The sequence below is a fragment of the Pristis pectinata genome, chromosome 30, assembly GCF_009764475.1.
Source record: "Pristis pectinata isolate sPriPec2 chromosome 30, sPriPec2.1.pri, whole genome shotgun sequence".
NCBI classification, from domain to species: domain Eukaryota; kingdom Metazoa; phylum Chordata; class Chondrichthyes; order Rhinopristiformes; family Pristidae; genus Pristis; species Pristis pectinata.
The window spans coordinates 3,219,118-3,240,727 of record NC_067434.1 but is presented as its reverse complement, the minus strand read 5'-3'; the positions used below and the strand labels follow the sequence as shown (position 1 = coordinate 3,240,727).

The window sequence follows — 21,610 nt, the reverse complement described above, 5'->3', positions numbered from 1 at the left end:
GCTGCCTTGGAGAACAAGGTGGTGGCTGCGCCTTCTGGAGGTGCAAACTGGAAGGGGGTATTCACGGAGCTAGCATCGCCATCGACAGCTGGTCCCTCATCCTGCAGAGTTGGTAATGTGTCCTGATCCTCCGGCTGGCACCAACACGGGGTCCCTGGTAGCCTGCACCGGGAGCTCAGGACCCTCAGTACCCTCCACCTCCCCTCCCTGGGCATTGGGAGCTCAGGCCCCTGGTGGTGGGAGCTCAGGACCCGCAGTTCAACCCCTCCTCTGGCGCCAGGGGTTCAGAGCTCCACGTGGCCGATGTCCCAACCCCAGACCGAGCTCCTGAGTGACCTCGTTGTCAGGGCTGGAAATGGGGTGACCCCCAGCGAGGTGCAGTCAGTGAGGAGGCATAGGGAAGGCCAACTTCACGAGGTCCTTCTCCTTGAGTGACCTTTGGAGCACAGACTCGTTATGCCGAATGTCCTGTTTCATCATAAGCACAGGCAGCACTTCATGGCAACTTCCCAGCACCATCTGAGCGAGGGATCACAGAGATGCCCACGTCACCTGCGCCAGGACTTGCACTGCTGACCACTGGACTGACCGCTGCATAATCTGCTGCATCAATTGCCATTGGATCAATGTTGAAGCTGCCACGTGTCCTCATCCTCCAGGCATTTCCGTAGTCTGCTATAATTGGTCCTCGCAGAAGGACTCTTGGGTGCTTTACCGAAAAGGTGATGAGAATAGCCAGGAGTTAATTAACCGCAAGCAGTGTTCTTGGATTGGAAGCTCCAGCGAGGGAAAGGAGGAGAAGTGGCTCCACTGGCACCTGAAGGCTGAGGTCCAGCAGTAATGAACAGACGTGGGTAGGGAGAGTACAGGAGGTCCTGCAGCTCGTGATGGATGTGACCCTGTGGCTCAACGTCCCCAGACTTCAACCCAGTGAGGACGAAGGCTAAGTAATCAAAGGCAGAGAAATGGTCTTGCAACTTGGCCTCTGAGCAAGCACAAACACAAGCGTTATCCACTGTTCAGCTACTGTGGTCCTGGAGAGTAGTTGCTGTGTGTTGAGTGATTTCCCACGTTCTCGAGGTTAGCTCTGCACACACGGCAGGTTTGTGTTGCATGAGGTTGGCTGCACTGGCGGGTCACCCCGATCACTTGGCTGACCACGGTCTCCTGAATTCGCCTCCATTCCAGCCTCTAAGGCAGCAGACGTTTACCAAGCAGACGGGAAAAAACTCAAGGATGTGAGGGGCATAAATAATGTAGACAGTCGGTATTGTTTTCCCAGGATAGAAAAGTGTAATACTTGAGGGCATGCATTTAAGATGTGGGGGGGTGGGGAGTTCAAAGGAGATGTGTGGGGCAAGTTTTTCTTTTACACAGAGTGGTGGGCGCCTGGAATGTGCTGCCAGGGGTAGTGGTGGGGGCAGATGTGACAGAGGTGTTTAAGAGGCTCTTAGACAGATACATGAATGTGCAGAGAATGGAGGGATATGCACATTGTGTAGGCAGAAGGGATTAGTCTAGTTAGGCGTTTAATTAGTTCAGCACAACACCGTGGGCTGAAGGGCCTGTTCCTGTACTGTACTGTTCTGTGCCCAAAGCCTCTTTGGGGGGGTGGGGGGAATGCAACCCCCAGCCCCGACCTCTGTGAATTCCTAGCTCATTAATTACCACTCGGTGGGGAAGGAGCATTCAGGGATGGTGTTGAAAGTTTCGGCCACGTGTTGGGAGCACACTGAAGCCACATGTAGGTGGCAGAAGCAGTGCACCCACCTGGCAAAACTACCGCCCCCACCCCCCTCACCTGCAGAAGAGTCTATGGTTCCCACAACAGCCACCTTGGAACTTGGGACCAGACTGGAAGCAAGTTGCCCTCTGTCCTGGGGTAAGGCCAAAGAAGAATCTGGTCCCAGAACTGGAGCAAACTCGGGCCAGTCATGACCAACGGTTTAGGACCATTTAGTGTGGCCTGTTAGTTAAACCAAGGATCCGATTTAGAGTCATCCTAATTTCCTGTGTGCGGACTCTGGATCTTCCTGTTCTTTGTTCCCTTGCACAATACTGCCTCTTTATTGAGATTTAATCTGCCACGCACCTGTTCGTTTGGCTGGTCTCTGCTCTGAAATCTGTTTGTACCCCTGTCCCTGTTTATTGTGGCTTTGTGTCCCCAGTATAACATAATGGTGTGTCCTTGCAGAGAGGATTCCGGTTCCGCTATGGGTGTGAGGGCCCTTCACACGGGGGCCTACCTGGAGCTTCCAGTGAAAAGAACCGCAAGACCTATCCAAGTGTCAAGGTCAGTGAACGGGAGAGTAATGTTTGGCAGAGGACAAATGTCAGAGAGCGAGTAGTAATTGATGTTGAATTTTTCTCCAGATCTTTAATTACACCGGTAATGCCAAGGTTGTGGTGCAGCTGGTGACAGCCAAAGACCCACCCAGACTGCATGCACACAGCCTGGTTGGGAAGCAATGCACAGAGGATGGAGTCTGCATTGTACAAGTTGGACCAAAGGATATGACGGCACAGTGAGTTCACCATTCCTGCATCTTGCCTGATTCATGGCACATTTCCCCTGCAGAGACCCATGTTATAGGACCTCTCTTGCACCCACCAATTCAGCACTGAAGAGTGGGATGATGGAGAGACACCTGTGCTTCCATCACTCCAAATTTGGAATGATCCAGAGCACTTCCGTCTCTGCACCGTGTAGTCTGTGCTGTGGGGAAATGTGACAGCTGGATTGGAGAGCATGTCTTATGAGGATGGGTTGAGTGAGCTGGGGCTTTTCTCTTTGGAGAGGGGGTGAGAGGTGACTTGATAGAGGTGTACAGGATGATAGGAAGCATGGATTGAGTGGACAGTCAGAGAATCTTTCCCAGGGTGACAATGGCTAACACAAGGGGACATAATTTTGAGGTGATTGGAGGAAGGTATAAAAGGGATGTCAAGGGTATGTTTTCTTCCTACACAAAGTGGTGGGTGCGTGGAATGCACTGCCGGCAGAGCTTCTGGGGGCAGATACATTAGGGACACTTAAGAGACTCTTAGATGGGCACCTGAATGCTAGAGGAATGGAGGGCTACGTGGGAGGGAAGGGTTAGATGGATCTTGGAGCAGGATAAAATGTCGGCACAACATTGTGGGCTGAAGGGCCTGTACTGTGCTGTAGCGTTCTATGTTCCAGTGCACAGCAAACTTCCATAAAAAGCCATACAATACTCACCGAGAAATCACTCCTTAGTGCTGTTGCTGGGGGATCAGTATTGGGAACAAGAGTAAGCAAATCCTTCGAGCCTGCTCCCCTGCCCTGTGTCTCTGGTAGAGTTAGTCAGAAAAATACTAGACTAATACAACTGTGTTCTTGGTCACCAGGTTTACTAATCTGGGCATTCTACACGTCACAAAGAAGAATGTTCCGGAGGTGCTGCTGGACAGGATATTTAATGAGATGTACCAGAAAAATCCCTTGAACCCAAAGAATTTTATTAGCAAGTCCTTGCTATCACGTGAGTTCATTGGGTGTCCATTGTCGAAATAACTACAGATTTGGGCCCATCCTGTCTCTCCTGCTCTGCTTATTTAAGGGTCTGCTTCTACTTGTGACTGTGTTTAGGGTGAGGCGGGAATGTGCTGACAGTGGGAAGTGAGTCCAGTGGCTGCGTTCAGCAAACCAGAGCCTTTGGTGCTGTGGCCATTGAGATGTGAGGAAACGCGGCGGAACAGTGCAGAGGTGTAAATAGATTGTTGTTGGGGTAGGGTGAGCACACACATGGGTCTGAGACAGGAATGGCCTCCAAATCGGTTGTTGATGATAACACAGTCCTGTTCAGGCCACGGTCCATGATGGCATTTATTCTGGAATTGAACAACTTGTTTATCAGATGTATCCATCCTGAGCCCTTCATCTATTCCAAACAACCCCTTTCCTTCACAGCTCAGTCCCGGACTGGTTCCTGTAATGCACTGGTAATCGGTATGAAGCTCAGAAGTCCGGAGTGTGAGAACCCATTGTCTCTTTGGCCTTTAGTCAAGTCCTACAGGAAGGGTTGTTCCAAGACATGTCCTAAAGTAGCAAGTCCACTTGAGTGGAAAGCCAGGATTGTCAGACAAGGAGTCGAGGACAAAACTATTCCCAGACCAGCCCAGTGGAATTATCAATACATGTGGCGAGTAGCAATGTGGGGCTTGGTAGCTCCCGTCCACTTATTAACCTGCCCGTATCTACTGCCTTCCAAAAAATTGGAAATACCTTTTTGGGAATTCAGAAACGAAGCCCACAGTTTGACGATCCGATGCCGAGCTACCCAGATGTAATGTTTCATTTTGTTGAAACTGAAGATTTGGGGAGGAATGTGATGTTTACTTCCGAGGTGGGTGGTGCATTGTGTTTTTATTGCTGGGTGACTGAAGCCTCACGTTGCACACGATGAGGATTGATTTGTGTCCATCAATAATCAATACTGACTCTTTTTGTCCAACGTTCACAGAGCAAGAGCTTCAGCACCTTCGACAAGAGTCTGAACAATTGGCCAAAGAGATGGACCTGAGTGTTGTGAGGCTGCAGTTCACAGCCTACCTCCCTGATGGTGAGGGCATGTACACACTCCCCCTTGAACCTGTAATCTCCGATCCCATCTTTGACAGCAGTAAGTATTGGGATGTGAAGCAGTAAAAGTGTGGATGATACCAGGCCTATTTCTGTGCTGTATGACTCTGTTCCTGTTGAAATGAAACAGTGTGGCAGTCAAATCACACGTTGCCTAGGGAAGGAACAAAATGTTTATCATCTTTTTGAGATCTTTTTAAAATCCTGAAGTTACTTTGTGTTCATCCTTTGGTTGTAAGGCAAAGGATCAAGAACTTTGCAGTCCTGCCACATGTAAATCAGCCTAGGATACTCTGGCATCTCCCAAGCCCATCACCTCTCCCACTGGATACACACATGTAGTCCAATCACGTGTGTTGTAACTTCAGCAGGTTGGTACCTCATTCAGCTAGACCGTTCATTCAGAAACTTAACCTCGGTTGGTGTCCAGATGAAGTGGCAGTGGGCCACTGTAGGGTGGTTGAAGGGGTGTAGATGTGGTGGAGGTTGCTGAACTGGTCTGGGCAAGGTCGCGGAGCATTTGGGGGAAAAGTCACTGGTGGACCAGTTAGAGCTGACAGGTAGGTGAAGACTCGGTGAAATATCTCGTTCAAAAGAGAGACAAGCGATTGCAGATGCTGAAATCTGGAGCTACAAACAGTCCACTGGAGGAACTCAGGGTTGAGCAGCATCTGTGGGTGGAGGTGGGGGGTGGAATTGTCAATGCTTCATGTTGAAACCCTGCATCAAGACGGGAGATGGCCACTATAAAGAGGACATGGGGAGGGGTGAGGCAGGAGCCTGAGGTGATTGGTGGACTGAGGAGGGGGTGCAGATGGAGCCCAGAGGGAGAGGGGTGGAGTTGGGAGGTGGTGACTGGTGGGTGCTCAGTGGAGGAAGATGAGGGGAGGGTGAAAATGGAGAGAGCTGTTGGAGGGGATTAGCAAGGACACAGTGTGGAATCTGACGTGTAAAAGGAGGTGAGAATGGGAACTATTAGGTGAAGAGCAGATGGAACCAGAATGAGATGGGGGGGGGGGGGGGGGGGAGAACCTTACTACTGCATTTGGTGCTCCCAATGTGGCCTCCTCCACATCAGAGACCAAACGCAGACTGTGTGATCACTTTGCGGAACACCTGCTCTCTGTCCGCAATGGCCATCCTGAGCTCCTAAATGGATGCCGTTTCAATAGCCATTCCCACACCTTGTCCATCCTTGGCCTTCTCCACTGCCAGCCTAAGGCCCAAAGAAAACCAGAGGAATAGAACTTAGTATTTGGCCTTGGGTCTACAACCCAATGGTGTGACTGTTGAGTCTCCCAGTTTTGGGTCTCTCTTGCGCTCTCCTTCCCATCCTCCACTGTGCCCACGTTTTGTTTTGTTCCCTTCTCTTCCCCCACCCCAACTCCCCATCACCCATCTCTGTAATCCTCCACCCTCCAGACATAGAGTCCACCTCCCACCCCATCCCCTGCACCATCTGGTTCTGGTTCTATTCTGCCATTCATCTTTCCCCGGCTCCTGCAGCAGGTTGTTCAGGTTGGAGAATGTTGATTCCCTCTATAATATAGTGGTGGGTGAGGAACGTGGCAGATGAATAGACAGGAAATCTGATGGGCCGGTGCTAAAGGGAAAGAACCGACTTTTGGTAGAGTGTGAATGTGAGACGACCAAGTTTCATATTTGAGCTCTGTCTTGGCCAAGGATCTGAGTTGGTGTGGGATGTCTGTAGCTGACTGTGATACCAGGATTAAAGAATTGAATGAAAATTTTGCAGTTGTCACTTCTGGAAGAGAATGATCATGACTCACAGAAAATTCCCACTGCCACTCTTGGGTTTTTCAGCTGAAGTTTGCACCTAGTACTGGAATTGGTCAGACTTTTAGTCAGTGGGAGAAACCAAGAGCAGTGTCAAGGCCAGTGAGGTGGTGACTGAGCTAGAAAATAGTGAGGTACATTTGTCCACCACCTCCAGCAGGTGTTTGGTAATGGATGGAAGTGGGATGGTTATTGCCAAAATGTTGCCAGTCTGACCAAGTTCCTTATTGTGGAAAACTGAGTAGGGGTGGGCAGTGGAAGGTGGGATGCTGATGGGGGTGGTGATATTCTAAAGCTGCAAGCTGTGAGCAGGAATCCTAAAAATCTTAATTCAGCAACACAGGAAATCATTTCTAGCTGTTGGTCCACATCACTGCCTGTGGTGTTGGTGTATGTAAGGACACAACATTAGGAAATGGGAGCAGGAGTACCCACCAGACCCTCGAACCTGCCCCACCATTAAATGTTATCACAGCCAATCTGTGGTGGCCTCAACTCTTCTGTGCCAGTTCCCCAGAACCCTTGATTTCTAAATCTCCCAAATATTATCTAACTCCACCTTAAATATATCTGATGACCTGGCCTCCTCCACCCTTGGTCAGAGAACTCCAGAGATTCACCACTCTCTGAGGGAAGAAATTTCTGCTCACCTCAGTTTGCCTTCTCGACAACTTGTCAGACCTGTTGGATCTGGAGTCAAGAGTGAGGCACAAATTGTATGGTTACAGCCGTTTTATCAGGTGTACCTCATAGTACAGGTCAGACAGGGTTGGCCTGTACCAGCAAGAAAAGAAGTGACAAAGGAACTTGAGCACGTGCTTTCCTTTTGTACTGCAAACTGGTTTGAATGGGTTTAGATAAGAAACCTGTGGATGGGTACTGAGTCACTTCAGCTTTGCAGGCAAAGAAACTACAGAAGTATAGACCTAAATATACAAGTTACTAAAAGTTTACAGACAAACAGGTGATTATACAGACATGTAAGCAAGTGTAGAGAAAGCTAAAACTACAAGAGAAAACACAATAAAAACCACAATCTGGACCCTAATCCAGCAGACCTGAGTGCTAGCTTTTGTGATTCATGCACTGAATGCAGATCCCTTGAATTTCCCTCATTTGCAGTCTCTCTGCACGTTTTGTCCTGCTCCCAACACCAGGGCCTGGTACTGATGAGGTCAGTTTTACTCTCAAGTCACTGTGAGGGACATGGGTATGCATTATGTATCCACCTAGACTGTTCTCCCTTGTGCTGCAGAGCTCCTTGGCACGATGCATGTTCTTCAGGCAGGCTATGAGAGCTAGGATGGGGTGGCTTCACTGAGGCAGTGAAGTGGGGTTAGTGGTGGTAGGTGGGTGACTGCAGGGAGAAGAGAGCTTGCCTGCTGTTGAGTGTCTTTGAGGCCAATTCAAGTCATCATCGACACTTCTTTGCTAGAGGACTGAAATTGGTTGAAGTAAGTAGACATATTAAGACTTCAACAGATGGGAGTGGGAGTAGCCGTCACCCTTTGGGACAGTTCCTCCATTAATCAGGATCATTGCTGAACTTTTACCCTGGCACCACTTTCCAGCAACACCATACCCATAGATCCCCCAATAATGGGGAAACCTATCGACATCTGCTTCGAACGAACACAGTGGCTGAGTGTATCTGAGAGGGAGTTATAACACACTCCCCACCCTCTGAATGAAGAAATATCTCAGTCCAAAATTGCCTTGTACTGAGATTGTGCCCCCTGGCCCTAGACCCCCTGGTCCTGCCTGAAGCCAGCCTGTTGAGCCCTGGGGGGGGAACACAAAATTAAGTTTTCATTTTTCTGAACTCTAGAAAACACAGTCCCAGTCTGGCCATACCTCCTATGGCAAAACCACCTCCCTGACTCCAGTGTATTCAATCTTCACTGCACTCCTTGCATAGAGCATACACCACCTTGGGTAAGGAGACCAGCGGTGCTCTAAGTCAGTGTCATACAGCACAGAAACGGGTCCTTCGCCCCACCATGTCTGTGCCACTCATTGTACCCATCTACACCAATCCCATTTACCTGCATTAGGTCTGTAGCCTTTGATGCTTTGGCAATTCAAGTGCTTGGATGTTGTGAAAGTGTGTGTCTCTACCACCTCTTCAGAGAAGGGGAGAGAGACCTTTTATATTTCACTTGATGAATACCCTTAAAATGTGCATTTTTAAGTTCAGGTTTAATTATTAATAAAAATATTTCATAATTTCAGTTGCATGTAGGTTTAAGTGATGTACACTTTCACCAAAATTCTTCAGCTTTAGATCACAACCAAAATTTATACAACAGCTCGTGGGGAAAGTCTGTTGTCATGCAACCTGCTGCTGGAATATGTCTTTGGGAGATTAGATTGGCAACAAACAAATCCATTCCAGGGCTGTGCTTTCCATGAGTGGTTGTAGGAAGGAACCTGATGTTGCCCTTTCCAGTTGGTAAAAATAATGTGGTGTGTCTGCCCTGGGACACCGGTAATGGTGCCCTCGCACATCGCGTGAATTTTGTTGTTCACCAATTTGTGCCTGTTCCTGACCAGCAGAAGCCTGTTGTGAGCCAGCAGCCACCTAGTGAGTATCAGCATGATTGAAGGTAACTGGGGCATCTTTCAAGTCATTGGCTTCAAGATGAATTTGTGTTGATAGAAGCTGAGGAACAGGATGGTGCTGCCGTAGAAACTCTGGTTCTTCCTTTGGCCCCCTAGCCTTTCACAACCTGAGTTGTCTATTTGATTTTAGACTTTGGTTTTTTTCAGTGAAGAATAGAAGAGAACAGGATCTGACTTAAATTGATGAGAGGCTTGGGTAGTGTGAATTGAAAGAAGCATCTTGAGTAAAATCAGCTGCTAGTGTGATTGAACTGCATGAAAAGTAAGTACTTGGATTAATCATGGGGTTGCAGGTAATGAGGACTGAGAAATAATGAAGTGGTGTGAGAGACAATGGTTTATGTGATGGCAATGTGCATTACTTGCTCTAGGGACGTGCTGTGTGATTTGGATTGCTGGAGTTTGGTAAGACTGGAAGCAGAGTCAGCAGGTGGTGTTACTGGAGAGTGGTGAGGCATAACACGCCTGTGTGATTTGATAGCAGAAAAAGGACAAGTTGTTCCAATGGACTTTCCCTGGTATTTCCAACTAATTCATCTAAAGACATCAAGGATGTAGAATGGGAAATTCCCCAAAGTTGTCTCAACACTTACTTTAGAGTTTATATGTGGTTCTAAAACATGTAACTCTCTCATATCGGCCGTTCTCTCAAGTAGAAACTGGCAGGTACGTCAAAGAATGCTGAGTCTAATGCTGAAACTTGGGACTTTTCCTTTGTCTGCCAAAGAACCACTCCGGGGGAGCTGGTTGATGTCTGTTAGGATTTTCATTGTTTATATAAGTGGGACATTTTTTTTTATACATCTTACTAAATTCCTAGTTTAAATTTTGCTGTTATTTTAACATTTTTGACCTTCTGTTTGACAGAGGCTCCAAACGCTTCCAACTTGAAAATTGTCAGGATGGACAAAACATCAGGCTGTGTGCTGGGTGGAGATGAGATTTACCTCCTGTGCGACAAGGTTCAAAAAGGTGAGTTGAAGGTCAGAGAGAACATGGTGCAGGTCACTATTTTTGGCTCTGAAGCTGCTGCTTCAATTGGGATGCGGTACCATGATGTTCGTGTACAGGTGAGGGGTAGAATCTGGGGAAAGTTGATGGGAATGTGGGGAGAATGGGGGGGGGGGGAAGGTGTGGGAAAGGGGATTAATACAATATCAGTGTAAATGGGTCAGCACGTACTCGGTGGGCTGACTGCATGACCCTGACTCTGAACCTCCACTCCCCTGAAGACCAAACGTGTGCCATCGGCAATCTTAGATACGTTCAATGATTCACAAGATCACAAGACAAGGGAGCAGAAGCAGGCCATTCGGCCCATCGAGTCTGCTCCAAGGAAAAGGGAAAAAAGAAATGAGAAATGGGGGGAAAAAAAACCTATTCTAATCCCAAATTCTGGCCTTATCCCCATATCCCTTGATACCCTGACTATTTAGATATCTGGCCTCCACTGCTGTACGTGGCAAGGAGTTCCACAAATTCACCACCCTCTGGCTAAAGAAATTTCTCCTCATCTCTGTTTTGAAACTGTACCCTCTAATTCTAAGATTGTGCCCTCTGGTCCTGGACTCACCCACCAAGGGAAACAGCCTAGCCACATTTACTCTGTCCTTTCCTATCAACATTTTAAATGTCGCTATGAGGTCCCCGCTCATTCTTCTGTACTCCAGCGAGTACAGTCCAAGAGCCGACAAATGCTCATCATAGGTAAGCCCTTTCATTCCTGGAATCATCCTCGTAAATCTCCTCTGAACCCTCTCCAACGTCAGCACATCCTTCCTAAGATGTGGGGCCCAAAACTGCACACAGTATTCCAAATGAGGCCTCACTAGTGCCCCGTAGAGCCTCATCAACACTTCCTTACTTTTATACACTTTCCCTCTCGAAATGAATGCCAACATAGCATTCGCTTTCTTTACCACCGATCCGACCTGGTGGTTTACTTTTTAAGGTATATTGCACGAGTACCCCCAAGTCCCTTTGTACTTCCGTACTTTGAATTTTCTCTCCTTCTAGATAATAATATGCCCGCTTATTTTTTGCTTCCAAAGTGTACAACTGCACATTTCTCAACATTGAATCTCATCTGCTATTTCCTTGCCCATTCTCCTAAACTGTCTAGGTCTCTCTGCAGCCTTCCTGTCTCCTCAATACTCCCTACTCCTCCACCTATCTTGGTGTCATCTGCAAACTTAGCCACGAAACCATTTATTCCATCATCCAAATCGTTAATGTACAGGGTAAAAAGGAGCGGCCCCAACACCGACCCCTGCGGCACACCACTAGTAACCGGTAGCCAACCAGAACTAGATCCTTTTATTTCCACTCTTTGCTTCCTGCCAACCAGCCAATGCTCCACCCATTCTGTTATCCTACCCGTAATTCCATGACCTCTCATCTTATTTATCAGTCTCTTGTGAGGCACCTTATCGAAGGCCTTTTGAAAGTCTAAATACACAACATCTACTGCCTTTCCCTTATCCACCTTACCTGTGATTTCTTCAAAAAACTCCAATAGGTTGGTCAGGCAGGATCTTACCTTCACAAAACCATGTTGGCTAAGACCTATCTTGCCTTGCGCCTCTAGGTATTCCGTAACCCCATCCTTGAGGATAGATTCCAATAACTTTCCCACCACTGACGTCAGACTAATAGGTCTGTAATTTCCTTTATGCTGCCTCCCTCCTTTCTTATACAGTGGAACTACATTTGCGACCCTCCAGTCCTCCGGAACCATGCCAGAATCTATCGATTCCTGGAAAATTATCACCAATGCCTCCGCTATCTCTAAAGCCACCTTCTTCAGAACCCGGGGATGCACCTCATCCGGTCCGGGAGACTTATCAGTCTTTAGCCCATTTAGTTTTCCTAGCACCTTCTCCCTAGTAATCTTAACTGAACTCAGTTCCATTTCGTGAGACTCCTGACTCACCGGCACATTGCTAATGTCCTCCACGGTGAAGACCGATGCAAACTATTCAGTCAATTCCTCTGCCATCTCTCTATCGTCCATTATAATATCTTCTGCACCGTTATCAATTGGTCCTATATCAACCCGTGTCTCTCTTTTACTCCTTATGTATTTTTAAAAAAACTCTTAGTATCCTTGTGAATGTTATCCGCCAACTTCCTTTCATAATTAATCTTTTCTAATGACCTTCTTAGTTTCTCTCTGCAGGTTTTTAAAAGCTTCCCAGTCTTCTGTTTTCCCACTAATTTTTGCTTCTTTGTACGCCGCCCCTTCTGCTTTTATTTTAGCCTTCACCTCCACAATTATCTTGCACAGAGATTTATGATCCTCTGGGAGAAAAACAAAATTCCTCCTCATCTCCATCTTAAATATTATGAAACTCTTCCTCCCCCCAGTGGAAACAGGCTGCCAGAGTCACCTTGTCAAAGTGAGTTGTGTCTCGCATTTCAAGGTCACTTCCCTCCCATTCTTCTGAACTGCAGTGAGCAGTAGCCAAACCTGCTCAACCTTCCCCCAGATCAATGGCTTCATCCCAGGGACGAACCCAGTGAATGTCCCATGAATGCACATCCCTCCTTGGAGGAATGGTGCCCTGAGCAGTTGTACTTTTACCCTGCATCCCCTTTACAGTGAAGAATGCATAAAAGTCACTGTTCATGTTTGTGGATAAGATGGAGACTAAGGTGCAATGAATGTATGATTAGTGTAAATGAGTGCTCGGTGATCAGCACCAGTTAGATGGGCTGAAGGGCCTATTTCTGTACCTTGTGAGAAGTTGGTGTTTTGTTATTTTAATCCTCTGTTTAAATGGACAGGACTCGGAGGATATGGATAAACAGGGCATTCTCACCTGTCAAGTTTGGAGCCACAGGACTGGATGCTGGGGCCTGGCTGTTTACATTGTCATGAATGACATGGGTGAAGGAACAGTATTTTGTATCCAGGTGTGCTGACCAGTGAGGAGAATAGAGTCCGCAGAGGGCTCGTGGAAGGTTGAGTGGAGGAAAAAATGGCAGATGGAGTGTGGTGTGGAGAAATGTGAAGTTATCCACCTTGACCGGAAGTGCACAGAAGCAGAATATTTAACTGGAATGGTACCTCAAATGTTGGTGTTCAGGGAGCAAACAGGACATTCCTTTGTTGCAAGAGGGGTAATGTATAAAAGTAAGCAAGCCTTGCTGCAGATGTACAGGGCTTTGGTGAGACAACGTGGTGAGCTGGGTAAAGTTTTGGTCTCTGTATTTAAGGAAAAATGTACTTGAAGGCAGCAAAGGAGGTGAGAGGTGGCAAGTACTGGAATCTGGAGTAAAAAGACAACTGCTGTAGGAACTCGGCAGGTCGAGCGGCATCTGACACGGCAGAGGGATGGTTGATGTTTGGGGTTGAGATTCTACAAGGTAGCAAAGGTTTGCTGTTTTGTGAGTGGACTGAGGGTGGGTGGGGGATGTCCTGTGAGAAAAATCTCATTCTGGTCAAACTCTGGTGTTTAGAAGATGACGACAGACATGTACAAGATTCTCTTCAGGGGCGGAATCTTGCAGTAGGGGGAGCTGAAACTTTAACTTTGTTTCTCTGACGTTATTTCCTTTTAGAACAAGTGGGTATAGTTTCAGAGAAAGGGGTTGTCTGCATTAGTCAAGGCAAGGAAGAATTTATTTGGATTTCTCTAACCCCAGAAAACTGGGGTTGAGAAAGTCATTGAGAAAGGTGAGCAGAGATACTTGGAGTGTGGGGAAACTGGTTATGGTAAACAGCAGGAACATGGAGGTGAGACAAAGATCAGATCGGCTGTCATTTCAATGAGTGACATCTAGACGGCTGCTACTTGTGGTGTTATCCTGAGTGGCTGAACAAGGTGGATGCTCTGAGCGTTTTCCCCCTAGTGGGGGAGTGTGGAGCTAGGGTAGAATCTCACTTAACACTGAGGTGAGGAGGAATCACAGAACAGCTCAGGAACAGACCCTTTGGCCCATAATGTCTGTGCAGACCATGATGCTAAATTAAACTAAACCTATCTGTCTACACATGACCATATCCCTCCATTTCCTGCACGTTTGTCTAATGCCTCCTAAACAACACTATCATACCAACACCCCTGGAAGCATGTTCTGAGCACCTACCACTCTGTTTGAAGGAAACGTGCCCCTCACATCTCCTTCAAACTTTTGCCCTCACCTTAAAGGTATGTCCTCTACTATTTGACATTTCTACCTTGGGGGGAGTGGGAAAGACTCCAAGTATCTACCTTTTATCTGTAAGTTCTCTCAGCCTCCAATGCTCCAGAGAAAACAATGAAGTTTGCCCAATCTCTCCTTTATAGCTAATCCTCTCTAATCCAGGCAGTATCCTGCTGAACCTCTTCTGCACCCTCTCCAGTCTCCACATCCTTTAGTGGGGTGACCAGAACTGCACACAACACTCCAAGTGCAGCCTAACCACAGTTTTATACAGCTGCAACATGACTTCCCGACTTCTATACTCAATGCCCCAACCAATGAAGGCAAGCATTCCATAGGCCTTTACCACCCTATCTACTTGTGTTGGACTCCCAAGATCTCTCTGTACATCAATGCTGGTAAGGGTCCTGCCATTAACTGTATACTTTCACTTTTACATTTGACCTCCCAAAGCACAACACCTTGCATGTGCTCAGATTAAACTCCATCTGCCATTTCTCTGCCCATAAATGTAACCTTGACAATAGAACATAGAACAGTACAGCACAGGAACGGGCCCTTTGGCCCATAATGTTGTGCTGAACTAATTAAATGCCCAACTAAACCAATCCTTTCTGCCTACACAACGTTCATATCCCTCCATTCTCTGCAAAACCTTCACTATCCACAACTCGCCAATTTTGTCATCTGCATACTAATCAGCCTATCTACATTTTCGTTCAAGTCATCACAAGCAACAGAGGTCCCAGCACCGATCCTTGCAGAGCACCACTGTTTCAGTCAGAATAACACCCCTCCACCACTACTTGTCTTCTACGGCCAAATCAATTTTGAATTCAATCTACCAAGTCTCCACAGATCCCATATTCCTTAATCTTCTGGATCAGCCTATCTTGAGGGACCTTGTCAAATGTCAAATCCAAAGTTTGAGGGCTGTGAATCTTCAGAATTCTGTCCAACAGAGCTCTGTATGCTGAGTCGTCACGTGTATTGCAGACTCTGTGAATTTTGACTGTCAATGATGGACTGCAGCTTTATGGAGCTGAGGTCAAAAAATAACTTCATCCTGAAGCCATTTAAATTCACTGCCAGTCAGCTGGTCTCAATTTGTATCCAAGTGAGAACCACCCTGCTGTATACTCACCTAATCTCTGCACTTCAGTGTTCTGCTACTTGTTCCAATGAGTTGAATCTTAAACCTTTCTCTCTGCACTGATTCTCTGACCATGGCCACTCTCATTGTTGAAGCTTGGTCATCTGTTGCTACTCCCGCTCTATTACCTTTCCATTTTTTTTCTGCAGTGCTTTTAACCTTTTAATGTTTAGTTCCCAATCCTGACCTTGGTGTGACCCTATTGCTTGACATGTCATGCCCTGCAAGTTGAATTTGTACCTGCTATTCATTCAATCTTTCTCTATGCACTGTGTTTTACGAATGTTCACACACTCTCATGTTCTGTTCTAATGTTTTATTCCAACACTTAATTATTTTGTGTCTTCTAGCTTCCCCTGTACCTTGACTTGCCTCTCTCTACTCTCTTCCTTTTGGTCTGTTTCAGAACTGTTATTTTGTCTTCTCTTCCACCTTGCTGACTGCTTTAAAGGTCTAATGACCATCCTCTTATCTCTGCCAACGTGGCTCAGCCTGTTCCTGTGCAAATCTCTTTAGACTGGAGTTTAGAGATTTGTCATCCTTAGTTCCAGATCCTGGCACTCTCTGAACATCTTGTCTCTTTCTCTATCTGTTCCTCAATAAACCAAATCCTCCCAATCCTATTGATTTATCCTTTGGACGACATTAAGATGTCCTTCGCCCCGGCACTAGGTAGACCACAACATGTGGCTCAATACGGTTAGTGAAGAATGCTGTATTTGCCCTACCCTCATTGTGGCCTCCTTCCCCACCCCCAGTCTGCATAGTGCTCAGGTGATCCTTCCCATTATACCTGTTCCTTCGTGGAAAAACAAACAGTTTGTACCTGCTGGATTACATTGTGTACCTGTACACTCCTTCACCTGTTACCCTTGCTATGAACACTGTTGGTCACACCAAACCCATTCTCATCCTGTACCCCTCTATAAGCAGTGACAAAGGACTGGTGAAACTGCCCGGATGTCAGGGTGTCTCCGGCCTGTATTCTAGTTCAGTAACTTTCGGTTGGCGAGATCTGCAGGAAGACCCTTTTGGAGACACCTGAGACATCTCACTTTTTGTCTGTTTTAAGCTATATTCCCACTAATTTTCAACAAGTGATGGTCAAAATTTTAATTTGTCACTTACTCAAATTTGCACAAATTCCAGCAAATGTTGAGGCAAAAAGCAGCAGCTTCATGTTGGCATCTAATTCTCCACTTTGCACCAGTTTGTACTCTGGTTGAGCAAAACACAGTCACCAGAGAATTCAGGATGTGGATTTGAGTAGAAATCATGTCAGCACTTGGGTAGGGCCAATAATTGGGTAAAAGGAATCTCCTTGCAGCAAAGACCAATCCCTGGAGAGTGAGGCAGGCTGGCAAGGGATGTTCCTGACACCAAGCCTACACTGGAGCTGGTGGGACCTGACTCCGTTCTCGGAGCCTTGCTGAAGCTTGTCCGGGGGTTATTCTCAGGGTGCTGTGGGAACCATTGGTTCCCAGTGTGTTTGGTATCAGGGTACTGTGGTGCTAGGAGTTCCTTCAGGATGCCTCTGTTGACTGGAATGTCCCACATTGGCCTTGGGGCTGTGCAATCACAGTTATTACTTCTGTGTGATATCTGATACCTCCTCTCCATGGCCCTTTTTTCCTTCCCATGATAGGTGAGGAGTGAAACCAAATTCCATGCCATCCAAGTGTCAACAAGGATGGCAGTTCTTCAGCTGCTCTGAGAATGGAGAAGTGGGTAGAGTATTCTCCCTTGGCCAGTTGTCCATGGTGGGGCCCAGGACCCTTTGAAGTGGAGCAGATGTCCGTCTGAATCTCCAATCAGGGATTAACAGCTCTTGTTGCTTTGCAGATGACATCCAGATCCGTTTCTATGAGGACGATGAACACGGCTGGGAAGCGTATGGAGACTTTGGCCCCACAGATGTTCATAGACAGGTAAACGCTTGCTGCTTGACTCCAGTTACACTGTGTGTTCTGTGTATGTGTAGAGTTTGACCCTATCATGCCCACACATGTATCTTTAAACACAAACACTACTAAATCGCAGAGCTAGAAGGGAACCAGTTGGCTGTGTCGTGCTGTCACATTAAAGGTTTCTGATGATTCCCGTTCAGGGGCTCATTCTCCACAACTCTACTCAATCGATTGATAGCCCATCTGCTTCCACCATTCTTTGTACATTCCAGATCACTATTAGTGTAATACAAAATATGTTCACAAATTCCTTTCAGTTCTTTTGCCAAGGTTCTTAATGGTTAATTTTTTGAAACCTGAAATGCTGCTTCAAAATTACTTCAGTGAGCCTGGATCATTTTCAGTGCCAATTCCAGTCGGGCGCAGTACTGGGGAGTGCTGCCCTGTCAAAGGTGTCTGTCAGGTGAGGCATTTAGCTGAGAAGTTTCTGCCGGAGGGGGTATGTAAAAGGGAGCAGTGTTATTTTGGAAAGAAGCAGGGAGATGTTGCCCACCCCCTGTTGAACTCCGGTCCCTCATCAATATCACTGAAACATTATCAATCCAACGAAACATTATCAATCCAACAAAACATTACTGTTTCTGGGAGCTTGCTGTGCACAAATTGGTGACCACGCGGGCTCAGAATTGAACCCAGGTCACTGGAGCGGTGATGTAGTTGGAATGTCCGCAGTGCCACTGCAGCCCCTTGCCTTTCTGTCTGCAGAGAACAATTCTAACCTCGCCACGTAACTGAAACCAATCACTCTGAACCCATTTTAATAAATCTGCACTCTCTCCAACACCGTGATTTCCTTCCGAAGATGAAACTTGCAAACACGAGAAGTGAGAACTGGGGGTAGACCATTCAGCCCCTCACGCCTGCTCCTCCATTCGAGCCCATGGTGCATCTTCTAACTCAGCCCCACTTTCCTGTACTTGCCCTGTGTGCTTGATTCCAAAGATGACAACCTTCCCCTCAATGTCTGCAAAACAAAGGAGCTGGTCATTGACTTCAGGAAGCAGAGCAGAGCTCATACCCCTGTCTGTATCAATAGTGCTGAGGTGGAGATGGTTGAGAGCTTCAAGTTCCTGGGTGTAAACATCAACCATCTGTCCTAGTCCAGCCACATGGATGCTACTTCCTCAGAAGGCTAAGGACATTCAGTATGTCCCAAATGACCCTTACCAATTTTCACACATGCACCACAGAAAGCATCCTATTCATCACGGCTTGGTATAGCAACTGCTCTGCCCAAGACCACAGGAAATTGCAGAGAACTGTGAACACAGCCCAGTTCATCACACAAACCAGCCTCCCCTCCATTGACTCTGCCTACACTTCCTGCTGCCTTGGCAAAGAAGCTGACACAATCAAGGACCCCTTCCAGTCATTTTCTGTTCTCCCCTCTCCTGTAAGGCAGAAGATACTGAAGCTTGGCAGCACATACCACCAGACTCCGACTGCCTCCATCCCACTGTTGTCAGACTCTTTAGCATATGAGTGGTCCATTCAAAAAATGAACTCTTGATATCTGTCTACCTCATTGTGGCCCTTGCATTTTATTAGTCTACCTGCACTGCACTTTCTCTGTAACTGCAACACTATATTCTGCATTCTGTTTTCTTTTTCCTACCTGAACAGACTTGTGTGGTATGATCTGTCTGGACAGGACACAAAGCGAAAGCTTTTCACTGTCTCTCAGTACAGTAAGAAACAAATCGCAAGCCCTTTGAGATCTCTTGGGTTACTGATGTTAACCTGAATATATTCCGGAATTGATTCTGCTCTTTGGTAGGGGATTCCAAAGATTACCCGTCCCAGGTTAAAGAAATTTCTTGTCTCCGTCCTAAATGACCACCCAGTCTGAGATTGTGATACCTGCTCCTGGTCATCCCAGCCAGAGGAGACCATTACCCTGCATCTAACCTGTCGAGCCCCAATTTAGAAAAAATTTTGTACTATTCATTGAGATCATCTCCTATTCAACTAAACTTGGGAGTATAAGCCAAGCCTGCTTAATTTTTACTTGAACAATGAATTTGCCATCCCAGGCATCAATCTGTGAATTGGTTTATTATGGTCACATGTACTGAGGTCCAATGAAGAGCTTGTCTTGCATACTGTTCATACAGATTGACCCATTACACAGTGTGTTGAGGTAGTACAAGGTAAAACAATAACAGGATGCAGCATAAAGTGTAACAGCTACAGAGAAAGTGCAGTGCAGGCAGACAATAAGATGCAATGTCACAAGATAGATTGTGATGTCAAGAGTCCATCTTATGCTGGGGAACTGTTCAATAGTCTTGCAACAGTGGGATAGAAGCTGTCCCTGATCCTGGTGGTGAAGTAACAACAGAACTGCTAGAAGGGCTCAGCCAGCCAAGCAGCATCTGTGGAGAGAGAAGCCAGTCATCGTTACAGCTTACTGACCCTCAGTTTTGGTAATACCTGACTAAAGCTGCATATTAACTTCTAGTGACTGGTGTGGACATCTGGACATCAACACCTTTCAAACTCTCAACATTTAACAAATACCAGCACTAATTAGGAACAGGAACACACGGCTTAGCCCCTTGAGCCTGCACCACCGTTTAATGATACCATGGTTGATCAGATTACAACCTTGACTCCACATTCATGCCCACTCCAATAACCTCCTGTGTTTATCGAACACCTGCCCACCTCTGCTTTCAAAATATTCAAAACCTCTGCGTCCATCCTCTCTTGAGGAAGAGAGTTTCAAAGTGCCTCATTACTGCCTTAAATGGTCCCACTGAAGGAAATCTCTTCGTGTCCGGTTTCCTCTAACCCCTGTAAACAGGTTCAAGCCTGCCCTGACCAATTGTATTGCAAGAGCAGATGTTCTAGGTATTAGTCTCAAACTTTCTCTGGTATTAATACCCCGCCAGTAGATATTTAGATATTTATTAGTCACATGTACATCGAAATACAGTGAAATGCGTCTTTTTGTGTTACTGAGAATGTGCTGGGTGCAACTTGCAAGTGTCGCCACGCTTCCAGTGCCAACATAGCGTGCCCACAGCTCCTGACCTGTACGTCTTTGGAATGTGGGAGGAAACTGGAGCACCCGGAGAAAACCCACACAGACACGGGGAGAACATACAAACTCCTTACAGTGGCATTGCCATCATCAGTCCTTGGGAATTGATTGATATCCATTGGACTTGGTGGGTCTTCAGATAACAGTGTGGCGCAGTCCTGGACTCTGATGAAGAGGGCTGTTCAGTTATGCAAGTAGCTGCCAAAGGACCCTGCGTCCCAATAAGGGTACCTGATCTGTGGCCTGCATGCATATTATTGGCCTGGGCCATCCAGATACCACAGTCCTCAACTCTTCTGCATCTCCATGGCTATGGGGCTTTTGGATCCAGCAGAAGTCTCTGAGCCAAGCTTAAGGTTGGGACCAGTGTGCATTGGAGTCCATGGGATTGTGGTGGCTGGGTTCAGTGGCCCAGTGGACCACAATCAGTGGGACCACTTCCCTATTGCATCTGTTTTCCACCTTCACAGTCACTCAGCTGTTGAGGGCTTTTCAGCTCACTTTGTCTGGAACCTCTGATCATACTGCCCACGCAGGAGATGGGTTATTGAAACATATGAGTCACTCCCCCCGCGCAGGCAGTGTACCCTGGAGTGGACTACAGATGTGGTCTCACCAATGCCATCTAACTGATGCATAACTGCCTCACTTTGTCTTTTATTCTTCTCCCCATAAACAATAACATTGTTAGTTATCCTAATTACTGGCCTTTTGCAAATCAGGCACTGTGCCACCAGGTGTTCCACAATCTCTCTCCATTCAGACAATATACTTAGCAATTCCACATTTCCCTACATATGCCATCTGTAATATCTCTGCTTTACTCACTCGACCTCTCCACATACCTAGGTCCTCGCAACCTACCATCCGACCTCTTGGTCATCAGCAGATTTAGCAACCGTACTTTAGGTGCCCACATCCAGGCCACTTACAGAACCTGTAAAAAGCTGCAGCTCCCATCCCCGTGGCACTCGTTTATGCCTTGCCAACCAGAAAAGGGCCCATGTGTGCTCCCTGTTTCCTCTTGGCCCCCCCAGTCTTCCCCACACACCAGTGTAATCTCCTGCACCACGAGTAGTGACGTGTGCTGCACCTTACGAGATGCCTTCTGGCAACATTGCATCCACTGGTCGCCCCCTATCTGCAGCAGGTTACTGCTTCAAGAAATTATTCAAACAGGATTTCCCTTTAACAGAACCATGTTGACTTTCCCTAATTACAATGAATTTTTCCAAGTGACCTGCTACAAGTAATGGTTTCTAACATTTTCC

General features: G+C 46.9%; 1 protein-coding gene across 3 annotated transcripts in view; it reads left to right on the top strand.

Annotated features, from left to right (window-relative positions):
- The window catches only part of nfkb2 (nuclear factor of kappa light polypeptide gene enhancer in B-cells 2 (p49/p100)), a 93,815-nt gene that overhangs the window by 32,875 nt on the left and 39,330 nt on the right, over positions 1 to 21,610 (top strand). For all 3 annotated transcript variants that reach the window (XM_052041570.1, XM_052041571.1, XM_052041569.1), the window contains 6 exons: positions 2,195 to 2,293; positions 2,374 to 2,525; positions 3,373 to 3,506; positions 4,488 to 4,646; positions 9,893 to 9,997; positions 17,169 to 17,254. In XM_052041570.1, coding sequence (XP_051897530.1) covers positions 2,195 to 2,293; positions 2,374 to 2,525; positions 3,373 to 3,506; positions 4,488 to 4,646; positions 9,893 to 9,997; positions 17,169 to 17,254 — 735 coding nt within the window. The remainder of the gene's footprint in view (positions 1 to 2,194; positions 2,294 to 2,373; positions 2,526 to 3,372; positions 3,507 to 4,487; positions 4,647 to 9,892; positions 9,998 to 17,168; positions 17,255 to 21,610) is intronic.